General features: G+C 37.2%; 1 protein-coding gene across 4 annotated transcripts in view; it reads right to left on the bottom strand.

Annotated features, from left to right (window-relative positions):
- fam13c (family with sequence similarity 13 member C) overlaps positions 1–26,889 on the bottom strand; it is a 156,310-nt gene that overhangs the window by 53,093 nt on the left and 76,328 nt on the right. For all 4 annotated transcript variants that reach the window (XM_051923143.1, XM_051923142.1, XM_028795398.2 and 1 more), the window contains exons 8-11: positions 16,008–16,178; positions 15,049–15,247; positions 9,888–10,006; positions 8,100–8,151 (exon numbers count right to left, since the gene is read on the bottom strand). In XM_051923143.1, coding sequence (XP_051779103.1) covers positions 8,100–8,151; positions 9,888–10,006; positions 15,049–15,247; positions 16,008–16,178 — 541 coding nt within the window. The remainder of the gene's footprint in view (positions 1–8,099; positions 8,152–9,887; positions 10,007–15,048; positions 15,248–16,007; positions 16,179–26,889) is intronic.

Here is a 26,889-nt window from a genome sequence, read left to right as displayed (position 1 = left end):
TGTGTAAGCATACATATTAACACGTGCAATTAAACGTGTGCATTTACGGGGTGATTTCTCAGGCTTAAAAGCTCGCCTTTTACTAAAAAGGTAAATGCAAAACTATTTTCAATCAGTTTATTGAAACGCTCCCGTTAAGGATTGCAATAACATATTCGCGAGATAAAAGAACGAAGTAGGGGGAAATGGAGGAACAGCCGCAAACAGCGAAGAGCAAAAAATTAATTAAACAATTGAGAACGGAGCGAGTTAAGCATACAAGCATGTTCATAAGGGAAACAAAGCACGGTGTAAAACGTAAGTTTAAATTAAGTTTATAGAAACGCTCCCGCTGCGGATTGCAATAACATATTCGCGAGATAAAAGTTTAATGAGAAGACACGAGGTATAAACGAACCACACGCCGTGGCGCAATGTTAGGGGCAACAGTTTCAACCATTCTATGATCTGCTTCTCGCAACTGAAAGACGGCACATGGCGGATGTTAGCCGACTTGCTGACCGCAACGTTAGGGGCTTCAACTATGGCGCTGACGCCACATCTCAGTGCCAACACTTTGCAGACTGTACTTAAAAGACATGCCCTCCTCACTGGACAGTTAAAAACACCAATCAAACTAACGATGACATCAAGTATTACCCAATCAAAAGTAGGAAAGGAGGCATCTTCATAAAATGCGTGTGGGATGATTTGCATGAGACGCTGCTTTAAAAAAAAAATGATAAAAAAAATACGGGATAAATCCCGTCCAGTATTGATTCAAAACGGGACGCGCAATTTCATTCTCAAACGGGGCACGATTCCGTATTTTAAAGGACGGGTGGCAACCCTACAGTGCCAGGTAACCACCCATACAATCAGATTGTGATTCAGACTAGGAATGCAATGAATGTAATTACCCCGATCTACATACAAGGCGAAAGTCTTGCAACATTCAAAGATGATGGTTTGGGATAAGTACACCATACAACATAAAAGAGCTTATGAAGCCTTGAACCGAAAAAAGCAAGATCTCAGAGATCGTAAAAAAAAAAATAGGAGGTAATGTCGTTTTACTCGCTGTAGATTTTAGTCAAACATTACCAGTTATTCCACGAGGGAGACCAGCAGATGAACTCAACGCGTGTTTAAAATCCATGCTTCTCCCACGCTCGGTTATATGTCGCGTGTTCTCGGGTAGGTGCACCAAAAAATGTATACATTTAAGCATGTAATGGGCAAACAAAAAATGAGGTATACCCGAAGGCACTGCAGTAGTACTTAATGTAACTTTACTTCTTAAATGTTAATGTTTTACTGTTTAATAATTTATACGCTTCTTATATGTTGTTCAAATTCTTTTATCAAAATACCACTGACAGCGCAATGCACGATAACATGGAGTGAATACACCATACGCATCCGCCCACGGCTGCCCTGCTGTGCGCAGATAGGAGTTGATTCTACAATAAAATAAAATAAAGATAAAAAGAGTAAAACAATCATCACCCATAAAGCGTGTGTGTGTGTATATATGTGTATATATATATGTTGATATGTGGATGTGTATATGTATATATATATATATATATATATATATATATATATATGTAGATATGTATATATATATATGTATATGTATATATATGTTTATATGTGTGTGTGTGTATTTTATATATATAAAACACAGCAACACTCATAACAATGACAACACAATTACATTGACAATCATGTTACGTTATTTTTAAAATGTTTCCTTTTTTTTTCATAACCTCTTTAACACACTACTTCTCCGCTGCGAAGCGCGGGTATTTTGCTAGTATACTAATAAAAGGCAAAGCCCTCACTGACTGACTCACTCATCACTAATTCTCCAACTTCCCGTGTAGGTAGAAGGCTGAAATTTGGCAGGCTCATTCCTTACAGCTTACTTACAAAAGTTAGGCAGGTTTCATTTCAAAATTCTACGCGTAATGGTCATAACTGGAACCTGTTTTTTGTCCATATACTCTAATGGAGGAGGCGGAGTCACGTATCGTGTCATCACGTATTACGCCTCCTACGTAATCACGTGAACTGAAAACGAGGAAGAGATTTACAGCACGAGTCAAACGCGGGAACGAAGGTAAATGACGTTAATTGTTGAGTGTCTTTTAATACTGTGTAATTGTTGAGTGTCTTTTAATACTGTGTAAGCATACATATTAACACATGTGCAATTAAACGTGTGCATTTACGGGGTGATTTCTCAGGCTTAAAAGGTCGCCTTTTATTAAAAAGGTAAATGCAAACTCTTTTCATTCTGAAGGGCACAAACCACGTTAGATTTCAGCCGTTAAACGCGCAAAAATGTCGGTACACCAGATAAATAAGCGCAACATATTATCAGTTGTATTGTATGCTTACAATACATATAGAAATGTGTTAATCGTTAACTAATATTATGGGATGGTGTCTTTCGACTCGCGCCTTAATTTAAACGATTGCATGTCTTGGTGGGTTTGCGTAGCTTATTGTCAATATCTTTACACCTGTTTTTAAGACTTATTGACTGAAACAGGCTTTCACGAAAAAAGTTAGGGCTTTGCTACAAGATACACCCTCCACAAGTTAAGGAAGTAAAAATAAAAGTGTATATTTCTGTTTTATTTAAACCTTTTAAGTTTGTATGCATAGCCCCATTTGGTTGTTTTAGTTTTTTTTTCTTTCTTCAGTAATATTTAATCTCCTTAAAGAAAAAGAACATATGCATTTTACTTTTTTTGTATCTCTTTAGTAATATTTTAGTGTAAAAGGATAACCAGTATTTAAACCTTTTATGTTACTTTATAAATTTATTTTACACAATGTTGAAAAATTAATAAGAAAGCTACATATTTTGGCAGCTGCTGCTTTAATTTTCAATGAAATGAAAAAAGCTCTCCAAGAGAAAACGTCAATGAAGAAGAAACAGTTTGCACTATCTAAAAACGAGAAACCCTCATTTATAAAGGTTTGCTGCAGATGACTTAACTGAAAATAAATTAATACTTCCTATGTGTATAATACATATTTATCTATCTTACTTATGCCTTTATTCCAGCAACTTGCAACATCTGAGGTACAATTTGTTACATTACTTTTGTTTTTTGCAGCACAGGCAGGTGAAGTGACTTCCTCAGGGTCACACAGTGGTGTCAGTACCAGGATTTGAACTGACAAGCTCCGGGTTTGCTGAAATACTACTGAAGAAAGAAAAAAAACGAAAACGGGCAAATAGGGCTATGCATACAAATGTCCATCCATCCATTATCCAACCCGCTATATCCTAAATACAGGAGCCAATAAGTAGATATGTATATATACAGTATATATATATATATATATAGGGGCGGCACGGTGGCGCAGTGGGTAGCGCTGCTGCCTCGCAGTTGGGACACCTGGGGACCTGGGTTCGCTTCCCGGGTCCTCCCTGCGTGGAGTTTGCATGTTCTCCCCGTGTCTGCGTGGGTTTCCTCCGGGCGCTCCGGTTTCCTCCCGCAGTCCAAAGACATGCAGGTTAGGTGGATTGGCGATTCTAAATTGGCCCTAGTGTGTGCTTGGTGTGTAGGTGTGTTTGTGTGTGTCCTGCGGTTGGTTGGCACCCTGCCCAGGATTGGTTCCCTGCCTTGTGCCCTGTGTTGGCTGGGATTGGCTCCAGCAGACCCCCGTGACCCTGTGTTTGGATTCAGCGGGTTGGATAATGGATGGATGGATGGATATATATATATATATATATATATGTGAATATGTATGTATGTATATATGTATGTCTATATTTATATGTATATATATATATATATATATATATATATATATATATATATATATATATGTAGATATGTAAATTTGTATATGTATATACTGTATATATGTATATGTGGATTTGTATATGTATATGTAGAGATGTGTATATGTAGATATGTATATATATGTATATATGTTTATGTATATATATGGTGACATAACCTCTTCAACACACTACTTCTCCGCTGCGAAGCGTGGGTATTTTGCTAGTCTATACTAATAATAGGCAAAGCCCTCACTCACTGACTCACTCATCACTAATTCTCCAACTTCCCGTGTAGGTAGAAGGCTGAAATTTGGCAGGCTCATTCCTTATAGCTTACTTACAAAAGTTAAGCAGGTTTCATTTAGAAGTTCTACGTGTAACGGTCAAAACGGTCGACAACGTCCGCCATGTACTTATTTCGGTGGTATGATGCCACTGTCGGCTGCTATATTGAACTTTCCAATGGTCTTTGTTACTTATGGGCCCATCTTCAAGAAATCTGGTACGCGGGTTCCCAACGCTAACTGAATCCTACTTACGTACATATATACGTCCATAGCCTGCAGCCTCCCACGTAGTTGGCTGCCTGCCTATATAAGGCCATCTGTCGCTCCGGTCTCTTCGTTCCCTTCCTTGCTTCGCCACAGTATTCACGTCTCCCTGCTGATAACTGCAGCCTTTTTATTTAATCCAATGCTTCTCCGCTGTTTTATTGTTCGTTTATTATGACTATAGTTATTGTGTAGGTATTTTAGACTTAGTTTGCATTGTTCAGGTACCCATTTCCTTTATCGTTCCAACCGTACCCCCATTAACATGTCTATTGAGGTGATCACCATCGATCAAAGAACTGTCACTTACCGAGTGATTTCCATGCCCGGAGATGGCGACTGCCTTTTCCATTCTCTATGTTACATATTGCACGGCCATATCAGGCTCACTCTTGATATCCGGAGGAACATTGTGTCTTATGTATTGAATGACTGGGACAGGTTCAAGGTGTGCACTGATGACGGTATAGGAGATAAACTACACAGGAGCACTATAAGAGTGAAATGCTTAAGCTCTTCACCTATAGTTCTGCATATGAGTTGATGGCTGCCGCTAAATTGTTTGGTTGTCGCTTTCAAGTGTACTGAAATGGCCAAATATTTTACACCTTTGGACAACTGCCAATGCCTCTTAAACATCTTAGATTCACAGGTGACGATTTGAGTAGTGGACACTTTGATGTTTATGAATGTTTAAACTCTCAAAAGCTGGATGCTAAGTTATCGATAAAACCCATTTCAATTCAAACACCTCCAATTTCCAGGAAGGCTCTGCTTCGCAATGACAATTAATAAGTCTCAGGGACAGACCCTACAAAAGGTTGGCATTGATTTGAGGCAAGATTGCTTTTCACATGGCCAACTATACGTTGCATGCTCAACAGTAAGCTCAGCGCACAGCTTCATCATATTACAACCGGAGGGCCGAACTGACAACGTGGTATACAAAGAGATCCTTGACAAACAATTATTGGTATATTTTCCCTCAGTCTAAAAAGGTTTACTTTTCTTCTTAATAAAAATTTTAAAGCAGTACTTCGCCGCTACGAAGCGCGGGTATTTTGCATATATACTCGGTGGTAAGCTAATCAGGTATCCTTTCTCAGTAACACAAACTGCCTGGTTTCCACAAAGTCAGCTAGTGGCTGCACCTCAATATATAGCATTTAAACATGACCAAGAGTTTTAATTTGTTTGTTTGACCATACAGTAAATTTGAATGGGAAAGATGCATGATCTAAGCAACTGCAACCTTTGAAGCAGGTTGATCTCATGGAATTTTCATGTACTACAATATCAAAGGTAAAGGTCACACAGAGAGCAATGTCATAAACAAAACAAAAAAAACTTCAAATGAGTAGCAAAAATCATCTCATTAATAAGATAGATCAAAGAAGATTGGTTGGACTCATTAATATTCCACAAACATTCAAATAGAGCATCTCTTAAAAACACAGTCCTCTAGACCTACAGAAGAACACCATGCTAACAAGAAAATGAAGTAACATTTGATACATGATCACCAAAACTGAACACATGATAATTGCGAAAATGTCACCTAGTTAGATGAACCTCAGTTTCTGCTATAAAATGCAGCTGTTGGGGTCAAGAGTATATTGTAAACAAAATTAATCCATGTATTGAACCTGCCTTGGGTCAAACAAATAAGCTGGTGATGGTGGTATAATGTGTTATTTGGCATATATTAGGCTTCTTAATACCAAATGAATGACACCTAAATGCCACAGTTTACCTAGCCACAGCTGCTGAGCATGTACATATTCCTTTATGGCCAGAGTATACTATTTTTTAAATGTACACTTGCTGGATAATGTATCCTGTCACAAGGCATCCTTTACTTGTGGTTTCAAGAATAAGACAGGGACATTTGTTTACGCCAGTAGTCTGCACAGGCTCAACATCTGAATCCAGTAGTACACTTTCATGATGGGCTGAATGAGAGGTTCACCAATTGAATGTATGGACTAAAAATGAATTCAGAGATTGATACTATTTGAATAACATTTTGTTCTTAGGGAACAAAAACCCTAAGAAATGTTTCCAGCATCTTGTTGAATCCATGTTTTCAAAGAATTCAGCTTGTTGTGCAAGATCCTCTCCAGCACTAGATAAATGTACGTCTACATCATAAAAGGGCTACTAAGTGAAAAGATATTCTTCCACAACTCTGTGATGGTCAATGCAATTTTCTATGCTGTGGTGTGCTGGACAGGTAACATCACTTCAAGAGAGGCCCACTGAATTAAAAAACTAAGTAAAAGAGCAGCCTCAAGTTATGTTCCACAAACCATTCCTGACTAATTTAATTTTTGCAGTGTGGCAGGGCCATTGAAAACTGCTATCAGGGAATACCGTTGCCATGAAAGGGTGTACATGGTCTGCAGCCATTTTTAGGTTGGTGATACGTGTCAAAATAACATCCACATAAATGCCAGGACCCAATGTTTCCCTGCAGAACACTGCTCAGGGCATCACACTGTCTCTGTTGGTTTGACTTCTCCCCACAGTTCATCCCGGTGCCATCTTTTCCGCAGGTAAATGATGCACACGCACACCTGACCATCCACATGATCTAAAAGAAAACATGATTCATCAGACTAGGCCACCTTCTTGTAGTGCTTAATGGTTCAGTTCTGATGCTCAAGTGGCCATTGTAGATGCTTTAGGTGGTGGACAGGGGTCACCTGGGGCAGTCAAACTGATCTACGTCTACACTGTCCCATATGCAGTAAGCTGTGATACACTGTGTGTTCTGACAGCTTTCTCTCATGGCCGCCATTAAGGTTTTCAGCAATTTGTGCTACAGTAGCTCTTCTGTGAAAAAAAAAACAGATGGGCTTGCCTTCGCTCCCCATGCCCATGTCTCTGTCCCCAGTTCACTGTTTGTTCTTCCTTGGACCCCTTATGGTAGGTACTTACCACCACATACCAGGAACACCCAACAAGCTTTGCAGATGCTCTGAACCGATCAACTAACCATCACAATTTGGCCCTTGTCAAAATTGCCCAGATCCTAATGCCTGTCCGTTTTTCCTGCTTCACCTTCAAAACTGGTTGCTCACATGCTGCCTAATATATCCCCCCTCTTGACAGGTGCCATTATGACAGATCATCAATGTTATTCACTTCACCTGTTAGTGGTTTTAGTGTTGTGACTCACTGGTGTATGTATTTAGGAATTCTTTAAACCCACCTAGCCATTCACCCATCCATTTCCTGTTCAAATTTCAGAAACTGATGCCAGCAGCAATAGACAAAAGGGTTCAAAGCAGCCCTGCATGGGATGGTAGTTTCATTTTAACAATACTTACAGAATTTTGTTTTGATTCATAGTACATTAAGTTTACCAATGCATCACTTCTTGGATGTTAGACATTGTTGATTCCAGTTGCTTGGACAGAATTTTTCACACTTTTCCAAATAAAACTGATTTCAAGTGCAGAACAAAAATTGCTACTCCAGCATTTACTGCTGGAATCACTATCACAGTTATAAATCTAATGTGATTCCCAAGCCTAATGAGTGTGTTATCATCAGACACGAAACCAATTGCAACTTAGTCTAATATATTTTGAAGATATGAAAAATACTTTGTATCTAAACCTGTGACATATGGGGAAGAGCAAAAAGTGTAATTTGCTCAAAAACCAAGTATATGTCACATATATATATGTATATGTATTGAATGTGCTTAAATAATACAAGAAAGTACAAAAATACAATACATCCACACATACCTCTCTAAATGCTGGAAAGTCACTTGAAGTATCATGCTGGGGGCTTACCATGCTGGAAGTACAGAAAATGCACTAATTATTTAGAAGGTCTCAAGCCCAAGGATCTATAAATGTGTACAACAGATGGAATTTCAGAGCTGTACTGATTCAGATACTGTAATTTGTGGTATTGGGGACATATATGAATAAGCACTTAAAATGGATAAGTCCTGAATATTCACATATTTGCTGTACTGATTGTCTTGTTGATTAATAGAAAGTTGCTGACTTTAATCATAACGCTGAATCAGTTTTTTGTTTTTTGTTTGTTTCAGGTGATGCTCTAGCCCTAACATTTATCTTTACAAAATGGTTTCAGACACAGAAGAGGTAACAGGAAGCAGCTGGAGAGTCCCACTTAGAAGCTGCTGTTTAAAATAACAGACATCAGTATACTGTATTTTGCAGGTCAGTTTATTTTGTATACAGTATAGTGTTATTTAGCAAAAAAATGGTTAAATTGGACAATATTATATCAAAACTCCTTATAAATGATGTTTTTTGCTGGGTGAGCAGCTAATAGTTTTCTACATAACATACATACATCCATCCATTATCCAACCCGTTATATCCTAACTACAGGGTCACGGGGGTCTGCTGGAGCCAATCCCAGCCAACACAGGGCGCAAGGCAGGAGACAAACCCCAGGCAGGGCACCAGCCCACCGCAGGGCACACACACCCCAAGCACAATTTATAATCGCCAATGCACCTAACCTGCATGTCTTTGGATTGTGGGAGGAAACCCACGCAGACACGGGGAGAACATGCAAACTCCACACAGGGAAAACCTGGGAATTGAACCCAGGTCTCCTAACTGCGAGGCAGCAGCACTACCCACTGCGCCACCATGCCGCCCTACATAACATACAGTACTCATTAAATGTGCTGTTACAAGTGTGTTTTTCTTGAAATATTGAAACTTAACTACACAAATGTTTGGTAATTATAACTGATATGTTTTAATATTCATATGGATTATGACCAATTTTAAATAAAAATGAAATAACCCCATTTGCAATTTCAGTTTGACTAACTGTCTAAAGGTATTTTCCCCATAGTCAAACACTGTTTAACTCGGCAAGAAATAATTGGCTAATAATAATTTAATGATGTAAAACTTTTAGCCTGCAGTTTTACTGCTAAATAGTGGGTGGTAATGTACAGTTTGCAGATCAATCAGACACAGTGGGCAGCATTATCATTATTTTTCAGACTGAGCTGAAATGAAAATAAAATTCTGCTTCTTACAGGTTTATGGCTTACTTGAGTTTGCAGTCTTTAAATTATTACTAAGATAGAAAAGATTGGTTGTGTTATGAAGTCAGTCATGATGCTTATTTGTAGGAAAGAGACTACCAAGTATGGTTTACTTTATTTCTATCCAATCCGATTAAAGCTTCCTGTGATTATGCTTCTGAGTCAATGTGTAGAATATTGTTTCTTGTCAGAAAAAAAGAAAAAACTTGGACTTTGCTGAAAGCGAAATATAAATTATAATTCAGGAAATGCTAGCTGTTCTCTTTTTATAAATATTATTAAGTTAAATTGCAAATTAAATCTTGGAATTGCTTGATATGTAGTTTCCGCTTAATTGCATTAAATAGATTCAGCTCAGTGCTTTAGTTTCTGTACACACATATAAAGTAATTTTCTTTAAACAGTCTTCAGCCCATGTTACTAAGTTTAGCCAAACAATAGTAAATTACTAGGGAAGAGATAAAAATAATATTTAGATGGATTAACTTACCTGGTTGGCAAATCCTCTGCCTCTATATTCTGTGAAGAAATATTTGGGCTGTGCTCCAGCTCTGCAAGTGCCATGTTGTTTCTGTACACTGGAACGTACTGTAATTTTATATCTGTGTTCTGTAAAATCACAAATCTACAATTAGTAGACCATTTTAATATACTGCCTAGTTTTGTATATTTTTCAAAACTATAATCTGCATTATTTTTAAGTAGAACATGTTAGAAAGCTGTAATCTTAAAAACTGGATTTCAAGCTGGTTAATCTGCCAAGGACACAGAGTCCAGAATAAAAGGAAAATTTTCTGCATGAGTTGAGGTCATCAGTGGAGAGCTTCAGAAGTCTGTCCTTGGACTGTTGTTTTTTCTCACTTATGTTAATAACTTAGATGTGTACAGTAAACTAATAGATGGCAATACATTTACGGAGAAGGCAGGAAGACAATTTAAAAAGAATTGGACAATCCTCAAAACTGGGAAAACACTTGGAAAATGCAATTCATTTAGAAAAGTGTAACGTGCTACATGTAGACAAAAGGAACAGAAAACAACTCCTGAAAAGCAGAGATGAGTAGAACTGCCATTTTGATTAAGAGATTTCAAAGGAAGAAAAGTAAAGGAAGCAGGTGGAAATGGAAGGGGCTTTGAAAGCATTTCTAAACACCTATGTCTTCATCAGTCCATATTCAAACAGTTAGGGCAGAAATAGGGTAAAAAATAATGTTGTATTGTACTGCTCTTCTACTAATGGGGGTCCTGAAAAGACTAATGCAAGAGCACATTGTATGTTGCTTGAGAAAGTCACAATGAACTTCAAGTTTACATCTAAAGACCTGTGAGCTTGTCTTGGTAAAAGTCTACGTCTACGGGTCAATAAAGAAAAACACAGAAGAAGAGTGGTGGTCATGAAAGTTTATCACCTAGGAAAGCAATGCCATCCAAAAATCAATGCCAAAAAACAACAAAAAAAAAACTAACTATTCCCCAATAAATGCTACTTAAATATTTGACAACAATGTCCACAGAACATCGTGGGGTGATGCTGCTTTTTTACCTGGGGGTGTGGATAACATTCAATCAGTGAAGGAACAATGAATGTCATGTCGGATCCAAACAAAAGAACATTTTGCAATAATCAAATCAGAGACCTGAACTCTGCCCTACTGAAATGCTTTGGCAGGATCTGGATTTAGCCGTTTTTAACATGAAATCTAAGAAATGCAAAAGAATTGACACCAATCTCTAAAAAGGATTGGGCTAACATGTTTCTTAAAACTTTCTCAGATTTGTTCTGTGGCTACAAGAAATGTTTGGCTGAGGTACTTATTACTTAAAGAGGTTTAACTAAACCTAAGGACTGACATACTTTTTCCCTACGTGACCTTGAATATTGAAACTAGACTGGTTGTATTTATGTATTATTATGACTTAGATTAAGATAACATCAGATTGTAGGAGCCATTTTCCCAGGAGTGTTTCACACATATTTTCTCATAACTGTATTTAATTTTTCCAAATACTCATGAGTAAAGCTGTTGTGTTTTTAAAATAACATAACATTCTCATGCAGTATACGGTCATGGGAGGCCAGGGCCTACCCCAGCAGCAGCAGAAGCAAGTAAAAAAATCAACCCTGGATGAAATGCCAGTTTAAGAAAAGCATCAAAGGTGTGAGTAGTTTGTAACAGAGCTTAACCTACTGCATTAGTATATCAGCCATTATTAAAAAGTTTCAAGCGTTTCTAATATACAGTATATATAAGTGTTGGGACTATGACTCCTTAGCATGTTTTACAGCAGGCCATTTTCTGTTAAATCTTGTGCACCTTTACCATCATCTTGCAGAAAAAGAGATCCTGAATGTCCTAGAACAGCTCTGTGACTACTCTCATCTGGCTAATGAACACTGTTACACAGCTATCCAGGCTTCTATCTGCTCTGCTTATTTAATACTTTACAGAGTGACAGATAACAGCTGTGCAGGCTATAAATATAATGTATTATAAATGTTGTGCCAGCTCTGGGCTTGACATTATGCCTCATTTTCCACTTTTAAATGTTGCTGTGTGCTTTAGCTAGCTAAGACGAGTATAAACAAGTACAAGAATTACTGAACATTTGTGTGAACTGAACTTCTTCAAACTGAAAAACCTAACTAAATATTAGACTTTTAGATAGATAGATAGATAGATAGATACTTTATTAATCCCTTTATCTTTAACTTCTGAGAATGCAAACTAAATTATTGGTCAAGAAATAATTTTGTATTTAACAGTAATACAAAAATGAAAAGCAGATGACTGGAGACTCCAATTACATAATACATTGGTTATAAATAAATAATAAAACAGCTTCACAGCATTATTTCATATTGAGATCATTGTCTGATTTTCTGCGGTGGCATCTTACGCCACTGCTAACTGATCAAAGTGCTCTGCAGCCGCCTTTGATGTTGGAAGGATGTTTGAACTTTTCACAAGACCTACTGCATCTAATCTTCTAGGATGGTAGGTCATAATGATAATGAATTACTTTTATGATTTGGAGAATGCCCAGTGGGAGCTGGACAATATTTTGACCTTGGAAACCCAATTGGATTTCCTTACCACCCTGGCGATCTCACCATGATATCAGACCACTATAACCATTAGAAACTCTGTAAAAACTGAATCTAGTTAACAGTAATTTAAGACATGGATAGGCACCTTATTTGTTTTGCACAAGTTTGTATTTATTTATTTTCTCTAATTCTTTCTTTCACTTTTGGTAAAGTATTATGAACTACACTTTCTGTATAAACTAGGAGAAAGGGCAGATGATGAAGAACCAGCTAAATTTGAACTTAAACTTTACTGTCAGGCAACACATTTGTTCGGAATTTCTCTTTGTGTTGTATCAATACAAATAACAAGGTAAATACAGTTAAGCACAAAATATAATATGCAATACATGATACCATCAAAACATTGTACACAGACACTGGGACAGCTTACAGGTTTAGGCAGATTTAAAGTGAGTAAATGTAAAGTATTACACATCCTCACATGTGGTGCAGTGGTAGTGCTGCTGCTTTGCAGTAAGGAGACTGTGGAAGATTATGGGTTCACTTCCTGGTTCCTCCCCGTGTGGATAGCGCTTTGAGTACTGAGAAAAGTGCTATATAAATGTAATGAATTATTATTTTTATTATAGGAAGTAGAAATGCTAGATTTGAACACATAATGGACCTGAAACGTGAAATGTACCTCTTATGAGAATGACCTAGGAGTCATGGTGGACTCATCACTGTCTACATCATGACAGATGATATTTAGCACACTAGTGAGAATTCACCTGGAGTACTGTATTTGGTTTTGCTCTCCCTATCACAAAAAAGACATATTGTTGCAACACTAGAGAAAGTCCAAACAGTAACTTGGCTTATTCTGTGCCCAAGAAGTATAAGCTATGAAAAGAGGATTGAAGGAGTTGAGCCTTTCCAGTTTAAGCAAACAAAATGACACCTTTTATTGGCTAACTAAAAAGATTACAATATGCAAGCTTTCGAGGTGACTCAGGCCCCTTCTTCAGGCAAAATGAGTTGGGGCCCGAGTTGCCTCGAAAGCTTGCATATTGTAATCTTTTTAGTTAGCCAATAAAAGGTGTCATTTTGCTTGATTTCTCACTACATCCATAGTGGCTAACATGGTACAACACCCTAGTACTACAGTTTAAGCAAACAGAGTTTATGAGGTGACATGAGGTTGTCAAATGGTATTACAACCCAAATGGTGTTTGGCAGCATACTTGACTTTTTTTTAGAAATGCAAAGCTGTGCATTGACAAGACCATGTAGTATAATCAGTTTATGACATATTTATTGTCATGCATGGTGTTCACAGTAAAACAAAATGCATGCAAGAACAAGTGCATCATGTCAGCCCAACTCTCATTTCACAGATTATGTCAAATAGAACATCATAATAGGTCGTGATAAGCAAAACAGCTGATTTTCCTGTATAGTATTACCTTTGTCATGCAATTTTGCAATACTGAAACTCACTGAAAATAGTTGTTTGAGTGTTTTTAAAGTTGTTTTGGTATAAAAGAAGGAATAGCTGAATAAGGAAATGACAATACTGCATAAGCTGCATTTGGACCAATACAATTCCCAGAGAATGGGAGATAAAACTGTAATACAGCGAGGCAACGAACTTGTTATCTCAAGAGTGGTTGAGGAAAACAAAAATGCAGACGCTGCTATCTTTGATGACATCCCACTTTTGACAATGCTGCTATTTAAACGTTGTTATCACTGATCAAATTGCTTGCCACAGAAGTGAGCTTGTATATATTAAATACCTTTCTTCCTGGATCAATTTTGTGAATTTGAATGATCAAGAAATGGCATAGTTTAGTGAGTCATTTTGCAAAGCGAAATTCTAAGTTTTCCTGTGGAGTGTGTTTTGCTGGAATCAATGGCACATCAATTTAGGGTAAAAAATATCTTAGGTGGTCCTCCTGGTTCCGCAGTTTATGAACATGAGCAGTCGGGTGGCTTGTGTTACACAGTTTCCCATCAGACTTTCCTATCAAGTAAGTACCATGAATGCATATCAGAGCAGGTGGTGAATGCACCTCTCATGAAACGCAGCACTCTGAGATAATTGTAATGATGTTCTGTTGCTGAGGTTGGTTTCCCTTTAATTCAATGCTTGCATTCATGTCAGAACAGGGGTGTGATGGATTGGTCATACTTGTCGAGTGAACTACATGGCACATCATTTGGTGGTGGTGCTTCTTGTCACTAGTGGATATGGCTAGGTATGTCAGGTATGTTGAACTTCAACAGGGCACACTGCCATGCACATCCTGTCAGGGCATGTGTGCAGAGGCCCGCTACTGGGTCTATGCCTGCTGTAAGAGGGACTCGGGGCCCAAGTTTGATTCTGCTGTGCCCCGATCATCGAATTCATGTGTTGCATTGTGTGTGTCATAGCATAAGCCATCAAAGTGTGTCATAGCATAAGCCATCAAATAAACTAAGTCGAAGGGTGTGCAAGCTTTTATGTGACTGACAGACATCCCTTCTGATTTTATAATTTGATTTTTGCAAAATGAAAAAGTAATACATCATTAAATTAATACAGGGAGCAGGGAGACTCCGTGTACATATCTTTTACCTGGCTGTAACTGTGCTCTGGTAATGCAGTTAGGCCACTGTGCAATTCTGGCATCTTTCCTGCAGAATCAACATCAAAGGTTTTAATCCCATATTCTGTGTGTTCTATCTCAGTATATGGTACAAAATCATTCAGCTTCAGCTGGCTTTCATCATCAGAGGAGATGCTGCATGGGATGTTTTCCTTATTCTTGTTCTGTCTACACAAAAAACAGAATTGTTCCAAAAATCAGAAGCTCATAGATTTTGAACCTGTATGGAAATATAATAATACTACTATGATAATATATGTAAATATACTACTAAAGAGCAAAGAATTTTTCAAACAAATTACTACATCCAATAAAAACAACACAAGCAATACAGTACAACAAGTAAAAACTCTCTTATTATAAAGTGATAAATTCCCAGCATCCCATGGGTCTCCTTGGCAAGGACAGACTTAGCCTTCATCATTCAGGACCATTCCTTTCATCCTAAACATCCCAAATTAGCTTTGGGATCCTCATTAAATGAACAAAAATAACTCTCAGAAATCAACTGGAGGCAAATACATGAGATTATTTACAAAAAACACAGGTGCTCTTTTATTAACAATCTAAAAATTAAACGCTTAAGACAATCACCTCTCAAAAGTTAATGAAATATGACTGAACCAAAAAGAAGTGGATGCATCTTGTGCCATTTTTACAACATAGTAATACAAAAATAATTTTAAGAAACATTTTTAAGGCGCATATGTATTTACAATAGTTAAATAAGTAAAATGACATAAATGGCATGAGAAAATCATCCACTACAACTACTCAGGCCAAATAAGTGGATAAGTAGAACACAATTTAGTCTGATGTATCATTTGATCTGAATCGTTTTTACACCTACTTTTTTTAAATCTTGATTGCTGTAATAAATTAATTTAACAGAGAAATATTTTTTTCTTAATGATATGAGGTAACTTACAAGTTTTGGATACTGCAGCCTTCCTCCTGTGCTTTCAGTAGACGTCTGCGCTCTCTGGCAGACAAGGAGGCAGCAGTGACTTCCCAATGATTTATATCAACCTTCCTGATATCCTGGTGGCTAGAAGTATAAAAACTTTTTTCACTGCACAACAGTATTTCTTCTTCTGGTCTTTGTGGGAAATAAAATACAACAGGCAAACATTAACATTTCATTTTGCACATTATTTTACTAAAATAAAATTGCAAAACTGAGTCAGAAAAAGCTCAATATTCCTGGTTACTGCCATTACTAAAATTTTATCATAGATATTACTAAAGAAAATTAAAAAATGAAACATGTTTTTCTTAAGGTTTTCTTGTATATTGCTTAAAAAATGATCAGGAAATTCAATATCACATTAAAACACATTTCTAGAACTGTGTAGTTTTTGTGAAACTGTGCCTTCATTTACTAGATGACCAAATTGCATTCCCTGACAATAATCTGGGAATGAATATACAGTAAATGGATCGATAGCTTGTCTGCATATATTACTGGCACTTATAGAACAAAGGGTTGATATTTATTCTCGTTCTATTTCATATAATTCTATGTGCAGAGTTTCAGTTTCATGGGATTGCAATCTGTAATTTTATTTTCCATTTATGACTGTGGCATACAGAAAATTTAATTTGCTCTTGTCCAAGAAAGGAACTCATTGTCTAAGATAATTACATTTCCAAAATTGACTTTAAAAGGTCAGAAAATATAAAAGACAAAGGAAAGAAATCACTTTTTTGCATACTTTCAGACTAGTCCTATACAGTAGGTGCGAATGCGAGTGTGCTCTGTGACTAACTACAGCTCCATCCAGGGATCATTCCTTTAAACCTAAAATGACATTTTACAGCCTTAACAAGATCATTTCCAATATTTGTTTGTTTATCTGCCAGCACACAATATGCTATTATGTACAGTATAACTACCCCAAATCATACACATTTCTTATAGAAAACATGCAAAAAAAGTGACATATTATGCATTCAGACAGCAGAATGAGTGAATTTGAAAGATCGAACCGTAAAGTTACAAGTGAAATTCCTCTCTAAATATAATCTTGATCCTGAACAAGTCACTTTAGCTGCCTGTCCTTTAAAGACATCCGCTTGTGACGTCTGTGAGTAGTGAGTAATTTACAGTGAACTGAGATTGCTGTCTTGTGGCAGAGTACTTGAACGCTTTCTGAGCATCCTCCAAGAAATATGCATGCTTTTTCAAACAACGGAAAATGAGCCTTACTTGAAAAATCAAGAAATGGATTAGCAGAATTGCCTTTTTGACAACACACTACATCTTATATTCAAAGGGAGACACAAAATATCCAAGTAACATGCTGCAAGTGATGCAGGCATTCCAAAACAAAAGAGTATTGTACCTGAACCACATGAGAGTGGTAATCAAGAAAATAAAAAAAAATCTCATTGTGTTCCTCTCAGTTTCTAATTTCTCAATTCAAAGACACCCCCATATTCCTCACATCATGTCTAGATTGCCTTTGCTCAGTTTTACAAAGTGCAAATGAAAGCCATGGTATCAAAATAATATCTTCAAAGGTAGGGGTGATGGAGTGAACTAGGATAGCCAGGCAAGACTCCAGTGTACTTGTCTCTTTATTATTTTCAATTTTTTTCTTTCGATATATGACATTAGGTATTATCCAGCAATAGGAGATTAAACAAAGTATATCAAAATCAAAATAAAAATTGTATCTTGCATTTGAACATTGTGTTAGATAGGCTTTTCCAATTGATAGGTGGGTCCACACAAGTTAAGAAAATTATTATGGAAAGAAATGAAAATTTGCATTTGTGTCCAAAATTGGGACAGTATATGGCAGAGTTTACCCTAAAATATCTATTACAGTTAACAGATCATTATCCTATTTTCAGTTAAAGCATAAACTAATGGAAAACTGAAATATGTGACAAAAAATTTATATTTATGTACAGTTTCATACTACATTTAAGGAAATTTATAACTATTATTAGCATGCATCTACAGTATTTAGTCACTGTCAGAATATTATTTTGGAAAACTTACAACAGAAATAAAATTATCTTTTTACTGTGTCTCATCATCAAGAGGGTATTGGAGCAGAAAGGATTAAGTCCAGATGCCCTTCTTGATACAAAACTCCTTTAGTAGCCATTTACAGCATGCCAGACGGATAGTGACCATATTGTAACCTCAGGTTACAGGGTTTATGCAAGTGATATCATAATGATCACAAAGAGTGACACGGAATTGAAGGAGAACATACTGAAATGGAAGGTACACCGGAAGTGAAACTTCTCAAGATAAATGCTGGAGTGACGATGGTAATGGTTGGAAGTGTAAAAGCAAAAGGCTTGGAAAAGGTGGGTGTACGGTCATGTGGGGTGTGCAGTAAAGATATTGAGAGAAACTCAATCCAATACATGAGTTTTTAGAAAGAGGTAGTCTGGAGAGGTAGATGTGATCTCTGAAGAGTAGAATACTGATGGAGTAAGAGGAAACATGGAAATCAGCAGTTCTTTTGAAGAAACTAGAGAAGTCCTGCTATTCAGGTGACATACTGAGCAAAGATGGAGGAGCGGGGACAGCAATAATAATAAAGGGTGAGAGGTTCATGGAAGGAATTCCAAGAGCTGTCCGCTATTCAGATTTCTAAAAGAGTCTCTCTGACATTTAAGGGTAATGCTTGTGAAAGAAATATGAGGAGTAGTACAGTATGTCTCATAGGAGGGAGACATGGCCAAAGAACATGTATAATCAAGCAAAGCTAGAAAGAATGCAGAGTAGAAAACATCACATGGTTTTGTGTAGAGTGTCATCAGTACAGAGGAAGGTGAATGCTGAGTTAGGAGAAAGACTTGGTGTGGATTCAATAGCTGTCATGCTGAGGAGAAACAGACTAACGTGGATAGTGGATTGAAAGGCCAAAACTAAATTAGATGATAAATAAAAATAAACATTTACTGCTTTCAGGTTGACTTATAAATGATCGATTCTGGTGCAATTTCTATGAAGTATTCTACTTCTGAATGAAAATTTTTATCACTGTGTCACAGCTGAAGCAGAGTCTAACTAAACAGCATCAGGTGCAAGATAAGCTCCATCCTTGGAAAAGACCACATGCCATCTCAGGACACACACACCTGGCCATTTCAGAGTCATCCATTATTTTAACATGCTCATCTCTGGATGATGAAACAAAAGAACACAAAAACTTTCAAACATCACATAGTCAATGGTTAAGGTCTAGAGGAACTATGAGGCAGCACCTCAGACCACTGCACCACCATGGTAACCTAGGTCTATCTTAACACATGGTCAGTGTGATACTAAGCTACCTTTAGTGAACTCTCTCTACACATTTAGAAACATTTAAAGAATGTGCACTTTTAGATTCTACAAGAACAAATACAAACAAGATATAACTCAGTGAGATTTGTGGGCTTCAAATTTTAAGATAAACAGCATCAAGCTATATTTATTTTATTTAGTGTTTCTTCATGAAGAATATTGTTACTATATACAATATGTAAAATCACAAGGTGAAATGTTACACTGTATGACCAAAACTGATCAATACTTGAAAATAAGGATTTGACGCTTAGCCTTTCTACTTGTGGAGACCAATGTCTGCCAAAGTTCTATACTCTCTCAGGGGAACAAGGTCTTTATCTCTGCTCTATTATGTCTGTTATGAAGCTTCCTGATTGTTGTGCCTTCCACCTCAATTTAGACAAAACTTTTTAAAAGGGCCTGTGGTTAGACTTCCTGCCTCTCCTGACAGTTGACCTGCTGAACCACAACACTGTCTGAGTCATGTTTCCTATATTGCCAATAACTTACTGTACAAAATTACCAAAGTTCAGGGATCCTGTAGCCATAAATACACCCTGTTGAGATATGTGCATTAACATATATAAGGTAACATATATAAAGACAAGTTTGACATGAAAGTTTTTTCTAGAATGTGCAGTAAAAAGAGGGCATTCTGCAGTGGTAGGTCCCTGACTCTGCTTTCAAAGTTCAAGGCCGAAGTTGAAATAAGCTCAAAAAAACAAAGGAAAAGAGACCTACTGCAGATTAAAAGTGAAAGGAAAGTGACTAAAAACATCTGAGCAGGATGTCTTTAAGTCAATATTAATGGCACTGTACACATGGCGGGAAATGACCCTGGTAGCTCACAGTACACATGGCCGTGTTGACTGATAACTCAAAACTGCCCTGATGTTATATGTGAGTGTGTGTTTGAATGTGCTCAATGAAGGTAACTACTCATGTCCATTGCTACTGACTAGGCTCTGTATCCCTTAAACCTAAAATAGACATAAAACTGAGAGAATTTACAATTCATGAAAGTGGAAGGCCATCACAGCTGGAAAATATGCTGCAAGAAGGGTGTGCTTCAGACTTTTTTGATTTTGATATTTTCATATTAAATCTATAGGAATTTAAATAAATAACTGCTATACTACATCATGTAACACTATCCAAAAATCTTGCGCAAAAAGATGTATCTCTTGAAGGTTGTTCTGCTGCAAAGGTGAGAACTGCCCATTGCTGAATGCAGAGTTAAAGGAGTTGTGATTATATCAGAATACTCAGATATCTGCAGATCTTCATTTCTGCGCAGAAAAATCTCTGAAATCATTCTTCATGTACAGTTACATAATTTTAATATTATGTCACTTGCCAGGGCGACTAGGGAAGCAATACAAGATAACTTACAGAGTTTACAAAAAAGCTGTAGGGTAGTGTAAAAACAGGACATGCCTATATAACATTACAAAAGTAAAAAATCAATAATAGGCTTGCAAAGATGTCAGCTCACTGCAGGCTGGTACTGATAAAACTGTACACTAATTAATAATCAATAATCCTACTTAAAATGGGGGTAAACCTCCACCAAGGGTGCATCTTGTTTCCCCTACCATTCGTGATTTTAAGCCCTCACAAAGCTAATAGAACATTTTTTGAAGGACTAAGGGTTGATTCTCTGCCATGGATGGATTCGTTCATCAAACTCCTATAAACTCATTATCCATTAAAGGGTCTGAGGGACTTGGAGGATATCCTGGTGGCATACAGTAGTCCACAAAGTAGAAATAAACACCAGTGGGAATGCCGTTCACAGCGAAAGATGTAGTAATACACGTACAATGTAGTGTAGCTAATGAACTTTCTATGCAAATTTTTGGTAACTGGAAAAGAGTTTCCAGAGAAAACGTATGAACGCATGGGGAAAACGTGCAAATGCTATGTAGAAAATGGAGACAGATTTTTTGTATTGTAAGGGACAGTACCAACACTAAATAGTTTCCAACAATGAAATGAGATTTCATTACAATAAGTTTTCCTGAGTTTTCTGATGTTCTGAGTTGTTACACATTTTACTTATTAAACTATCTTAAATGTCATTACATTACATTACATGCATCAGTGCATACTGTTAAGAAATATATTAATATCAGCTAAATATTTTTTTTATAAATAATGAATGTCTGCTATGTCTCCCTTCAAATTTATTCAGTAAACTGTTCATTAAATGTACAGAGCTCTGATATAACAGTATAAAAATGAAACCATTTACATAATTTAATTGCCAAGGAAAAGCATTACATCACACAAGTCCGAACCCTAACAAGCTGTTTCCACACTTTCACTGTGCTGTGACGTATATATGCGCTTTATCATAAATGGCAACATAAAATAACACTGTCAATGCATTGGGCATTAACACTAGAATAGTCCATCAGGAAAGAAAAAACTTCCAAAGAACAGCAGATACATGTCTATGTTTACTTGAATGTCAGGTTAGGTAACAATACATTCCAAGAACATGGCTGCAGTTTCTAGTTTGTGCCAGTTAACACAAGAACTGTGCAGCCCTGGAGACAAGCAAAACAGATTCTGAACATTTTTTTAAATGGGTCAGATTAAAGCTATGCAACTTCATGTTCTTTAAATTTATAATACTGCACTAAAACCGTGCTACACCTTTAAATTATTCAGAAAGCAGTAAGAAACAAAGAGCTTCCTGTCAAATCTTCTTTAAAAGTTTATTTCAAAATCATTAAAGCTGTAAATGTGAACACCACACAATTCACAATGTTACTCTATGCAACTTTCACATCTCCTGTTTCCCTCTGTTTTGTTAATGAAAAGCCCACTTATGCCATGCTTATTGTATTTTCGTTTACCTTTGTGAACTCTCTAGAGACTCAATTGGTTACAAAGATCAAAATATGAAATGCAGGGCCTCTTTAGGATTTAATACACTGTTGCTAACTTAGCTGTGCTGTTTGCTGGTTTTGACTGCTAAACAATCACTAATTCAAATGTGAATTATCCTGGCTATAAATGATCAACCTTGTCACCTTATGCTGCTCTATATTGTTGATTCAAAAAGTACCTTGTGATGATGCTCACTGTCAAATGTTTATAATGAATAACAAATTGACTTGAAATGTCTGGCTTAAAAATACACTTGAGTTCAGATGACAATCTTTTATATTAATATAAAAGCCATCACCCCCCCATCCCAAATATGAAACAGAATGGTTGGCTCACTTGCCCACAAAATGCTATGCTTATCATGTCCCATTTACTTCTCTTCCTTCTGACAAAACAGCCTTTCTGCTAACCTTTGCCTATGACTCTAGAGTCAGTGTTACCTTTGGCTTATGACTTTCAATCTCCTGCCAGAGGTCAACAATGGCTCTGCTTCTGCTACAAGAATGGGGCGGCTTATGGCCAGACAACAACTTTTTGTGGCTGCTCCTGGTGCTTCTACACACCTGTGCATTAAGTAGTATTAAGAGTATTCAACTTTCAGCCAGCTTGAATCAGACGACTTTTATCCTAAACCTTCAACACCAAATGGACTGAAGGTTTCCATCTGCCTTCTTGTCAGGGTTCACCATTAAAAAAGGCAGCATGGTGCAACTCACTATAGGTCAGGAGGTGTTACAACATTTCAGCCACCTTCCATACTTAGACTCTCATTTCTAACAGGAGGTAAAGCATCCCTGGTACCTGATGGTATATCCTTGTCAAACATTTTGCCCACCTTGTGTGTACTCGTACTGCCATCCTGACATGAGCACTGCATAGTATTGTGCTAGCAGGGGATCCCTACACTGGCAAATGCAGGGCCTCTCCTACTCTCGAGGTGTTATGCAGGACATTTTCTTACTCTGCGTCAGCCTAATGTTATGTACCTGTTGGCAACATTTTGACAGATGGACACCAATTCTCACTCAAATGTAAAATAAATAAATGTTTATAATCAACACAGTACTTCACTATACATTTGGTTTTCAAATGGTGTCACCAGAAGTAACTTTCCAACAAACCAATTGCCATATAAAGACAGCATCTTCTTCTGTACTTAATTTTAAAGGACTTAAAGTTCCTGTACTAATTCCTTAACATGGGCAGTGCACTGTGCTTTTGACCTAAGCTTCTTAATATGGATATGTGACTAGAAGAAGAACAACTGTTTATCACTTGGCAAAGATTCCATAATTAAAAGCAGTGAGCAAAATTCAAAGTCAAAGTATTTTTGAGATCACTATTATCAACCTTTGTCTATTAGACATTCAAACACTGTCCATCAGTTTACTTCACTTTCTGAAGTGACTTTTTCCATTACAAGGTTGTGGAGAGCTGGAGCCTGTCCTGGCGACACCAAGTGTGAACCTGGAACTAACCTTGGAGGGTCTGCTATTCCTTTGCCTGGCATATTCACATGCTTTCTAGAGCTTTCTCATGCTGGGTCAGTTTATAGCTTCAAGTTAATCTAACCTGGAGATCTTTGGGAATGTAGCAGTCAAAGCAATAGGGGGGGAAACTATGCAGATACTGGAAAAACGTGCAAACACTACACTGAGTTTGAACAGGTTGGAAATTAAATCCAAGACCCTAGAGATGCTCTGCAGAAGCACAGACACTGTTTCAGCATGCTGCCCGAAAATATAGCATTAATGACAAATTTGTTTCTTTAATAATCCTGAAAAAATTAAATAAGTACAAATGTCATAACCCAGTGCAGGCTCATGTGACTAGAATGAAGTTATCTACTCCTAGGCATTGTTTACATCACACACAGTGAAGTGCTGCAGAACTACAGGGAGAAGGGTCAAGATACAGCCAGACTAGGGTTGGTGAATTAAAGTTTAAAAGCATCAAAATTATTTCGATAATGCTTAGTATTGTCAAAAGATCGAACATTACAAATATGAATTCAAAGTAAGTTAAAACTTTTACCAGCAAAATATACTCAAATAGTTATTAGAAAGTGCAGTGAAGGTGGAGGGTCACTATCTTTGTCAGGACATAAAAATACACTATTCATTACAATGCCAAATGATACACTATATTTAAATATATCAAAGATTCTCTTTTTGATATTCTTGACTCTTCTACTATACACTAGTCAGATGCAGATGTGGTATAGTTAATTTGGGATATGACTCATACAGAATCATTACACAAAAGTACATTTCGTAGGGATCTTCAAAATGATTACAGTACCTTGGAGCAAGCAGAATCCAAGAAGACATTTGTAGATCTCCCATATATGTATAATGACATTTGTCGCTCTGTCTCACATATATATAACATGTCACTTCAAAAAGAAACTCAGGCTGAAGTTTCTGGTGTGTTTTTTCCTCCACTCCAAGACCTGTTTCTTTACTACTGGTTAAATGCCTCAGCTCAAGAGCTTTATTGTGAAGCCCTGCCTCTTTATGCAGATAAGACTGTCAGTTTGCAAAAGCAGATAACCTGATATGCTTTCATACCACCGTGCTTACAACAAAAGTATGCATATTAAATCAGCAAGTTAATTTGCACCACACTGGAACTATTTAAATTTTTTTCAAGTTCCTGCTCATAGCCATTTTCACAGGCTTGTACTAAATGAATGACTAGGTTCTTAGAGAATAAGGGATCCTTCTGAACAAGTCCTCTTCTCTTTTTCATTGTTTTTACTTAACATATTACTACATTCTGTTTTTACTGAAAATGTTTTTCAAGAATGATAGCTAACTTCTTTAATTTATTCCAACTAGCACTTTCCAATAGGAAGCAGTCTCACAGCACTCAGACTCAGATTTGCATAGGCTCCCTTCAGCAACTCGGAGTATTTCCCACAGCCTAAAGACATGCTGCCAGGTCAAGTGATTCTTTTGTACGAGGATGTGTGGGAGACTGAGTACACCTTACAATAAATACACATCTAACATGAAAATAATTCAGTAATATAATTATTGACTTCTAAGGCATCTATCAGCAAACAACATTTTGCTTGATTGACTTTTTTCATAGGCATGATATGGTGTGTAACTAGGTGTGGTGGTGGTTACAGTGGAAACACAGTAAGAGCTGGATAGATCAGGCCACCCTAACCCCAGCAAGAACCTCCAGGTTCAACTAAGAAATCCTCGACACTCCTAGGACAGCAAGAAAGTTTAATCTAACTAGTTTGTCCTGGATTTATCTCCAAGTCCTCTCCTAGGGGGTCATGTCTTGTTCATCTTCTGTGGGACAAGCCTAAGGGATAACCTCACAACATGTTCGATTTAAAAGATCCTCCTCACTCTGTCATTGAAAGTGAGCTCAGGAACTGGATTGCTTTACCAGATGACTTTCTGCTCATTTCACCCTCACAGTTACAGTTACTGATGATACAACAATTTGTTGGTCATTCACAGATCACTGTCACTCGTAAACTCTCCTTAGTTTTTCATACTGTATACTGTCTACATCTTGTCTGGATCCTAATATATTGTCCTTGAAAATCACGAACAAGACAGATGTGAACAGTTATGGAGTCCTACATCCACTTTAAATGGGCTTGACTTAACACCATGTATGTTTGTGTTGCAGAAATCAGAACCAAATGAGATAAAGCAGCAGTCATAATATTGCAGTACCTTTCTACAAGTTGCCACAACTTTTACAGTCATACACTTCACCCAGATCTTTAAAAAATTTCAAAAAGGGATTGGCAAACTCCTATTTCTTATACAAAGCAAGAGTTCTATGGCCAAGACTGAATCCACATTGTTCTACTTGAATTCCAGGCTTTGCTTTGCTGGTTGTAATCCAGACTTTTGGCATCTAAATAACTTTGTCACATTCTCATCTCCCACATGTGGACCCCCATCCCATTCTACCAGCCTTGAGGCACTATCCCAACTTCCATACATAAATGTGTGTTAACTAAGACACCTCCCAAATAGGCAGTGCTTTCAGCATTCCTGGGGACGTCTCATTCAGACTTGCAGTCTGGCCTCTCGAGAGTTTATTAACCACCACAGACACCTCAATGTCAGAAATGCATCCAGCCCTAACTAATGCTCCAGGCACTGCTTCGTGTGAGGAGGAATATTCATCAAGGTTAGTTGTTCCACAAGTCCTCCTTCAACTTCTAATTTAACCACACTTAAGGTCAGCATTTTCCAACTTTTGCTAAGAGCTGCTTGGACAACTGCAGTCCTTCATTGGTCATTGAAAGTTTGCCAAAAATTCTTTGAGGCCATCCTGAAATTATTCTCCGTGGCCTGACAACTCTTTGCAAGCAATGCACTTGGCCACCTTCTTGAATTGCCGGCATGTCTCATTCATATCCAAAGGCCAACTGACTAGCATTACATTGAAATTCTTTTTCTTGAACTTGACAGCATACCTAATCTTCTTCTATAATCTATTATATATATATATATATATAGTATATAATAAAGCCACAATATTTTTTCATTTTCCTAAATTAAATTTATAAATCTTTCATTTTTCTGCACTTGTTTTTGCGACTGGGTTGTGGTGACCTGGATTTTTTCCCAGC

This window comes from Erpetoichthys calabaricus, chromosome 2 (assembly GCF_900747795.2).
Source record: "Erpetoichthys calabaricus chromosome 2, fErpCal1.3, whole genome shotgun sequence".
Classification (NCBI taxonomy): Eukaryota; Metazoa; Chordata; class Cladistia; order Polypteriformes; family Polypteridae; genus Erpetoichthys; species Erpetoichthys calabaricus.
Note: the sequence above shows the minus strand (reverse complement) of the source record. Positions and strands in the feature narration are given on the sequence as shown.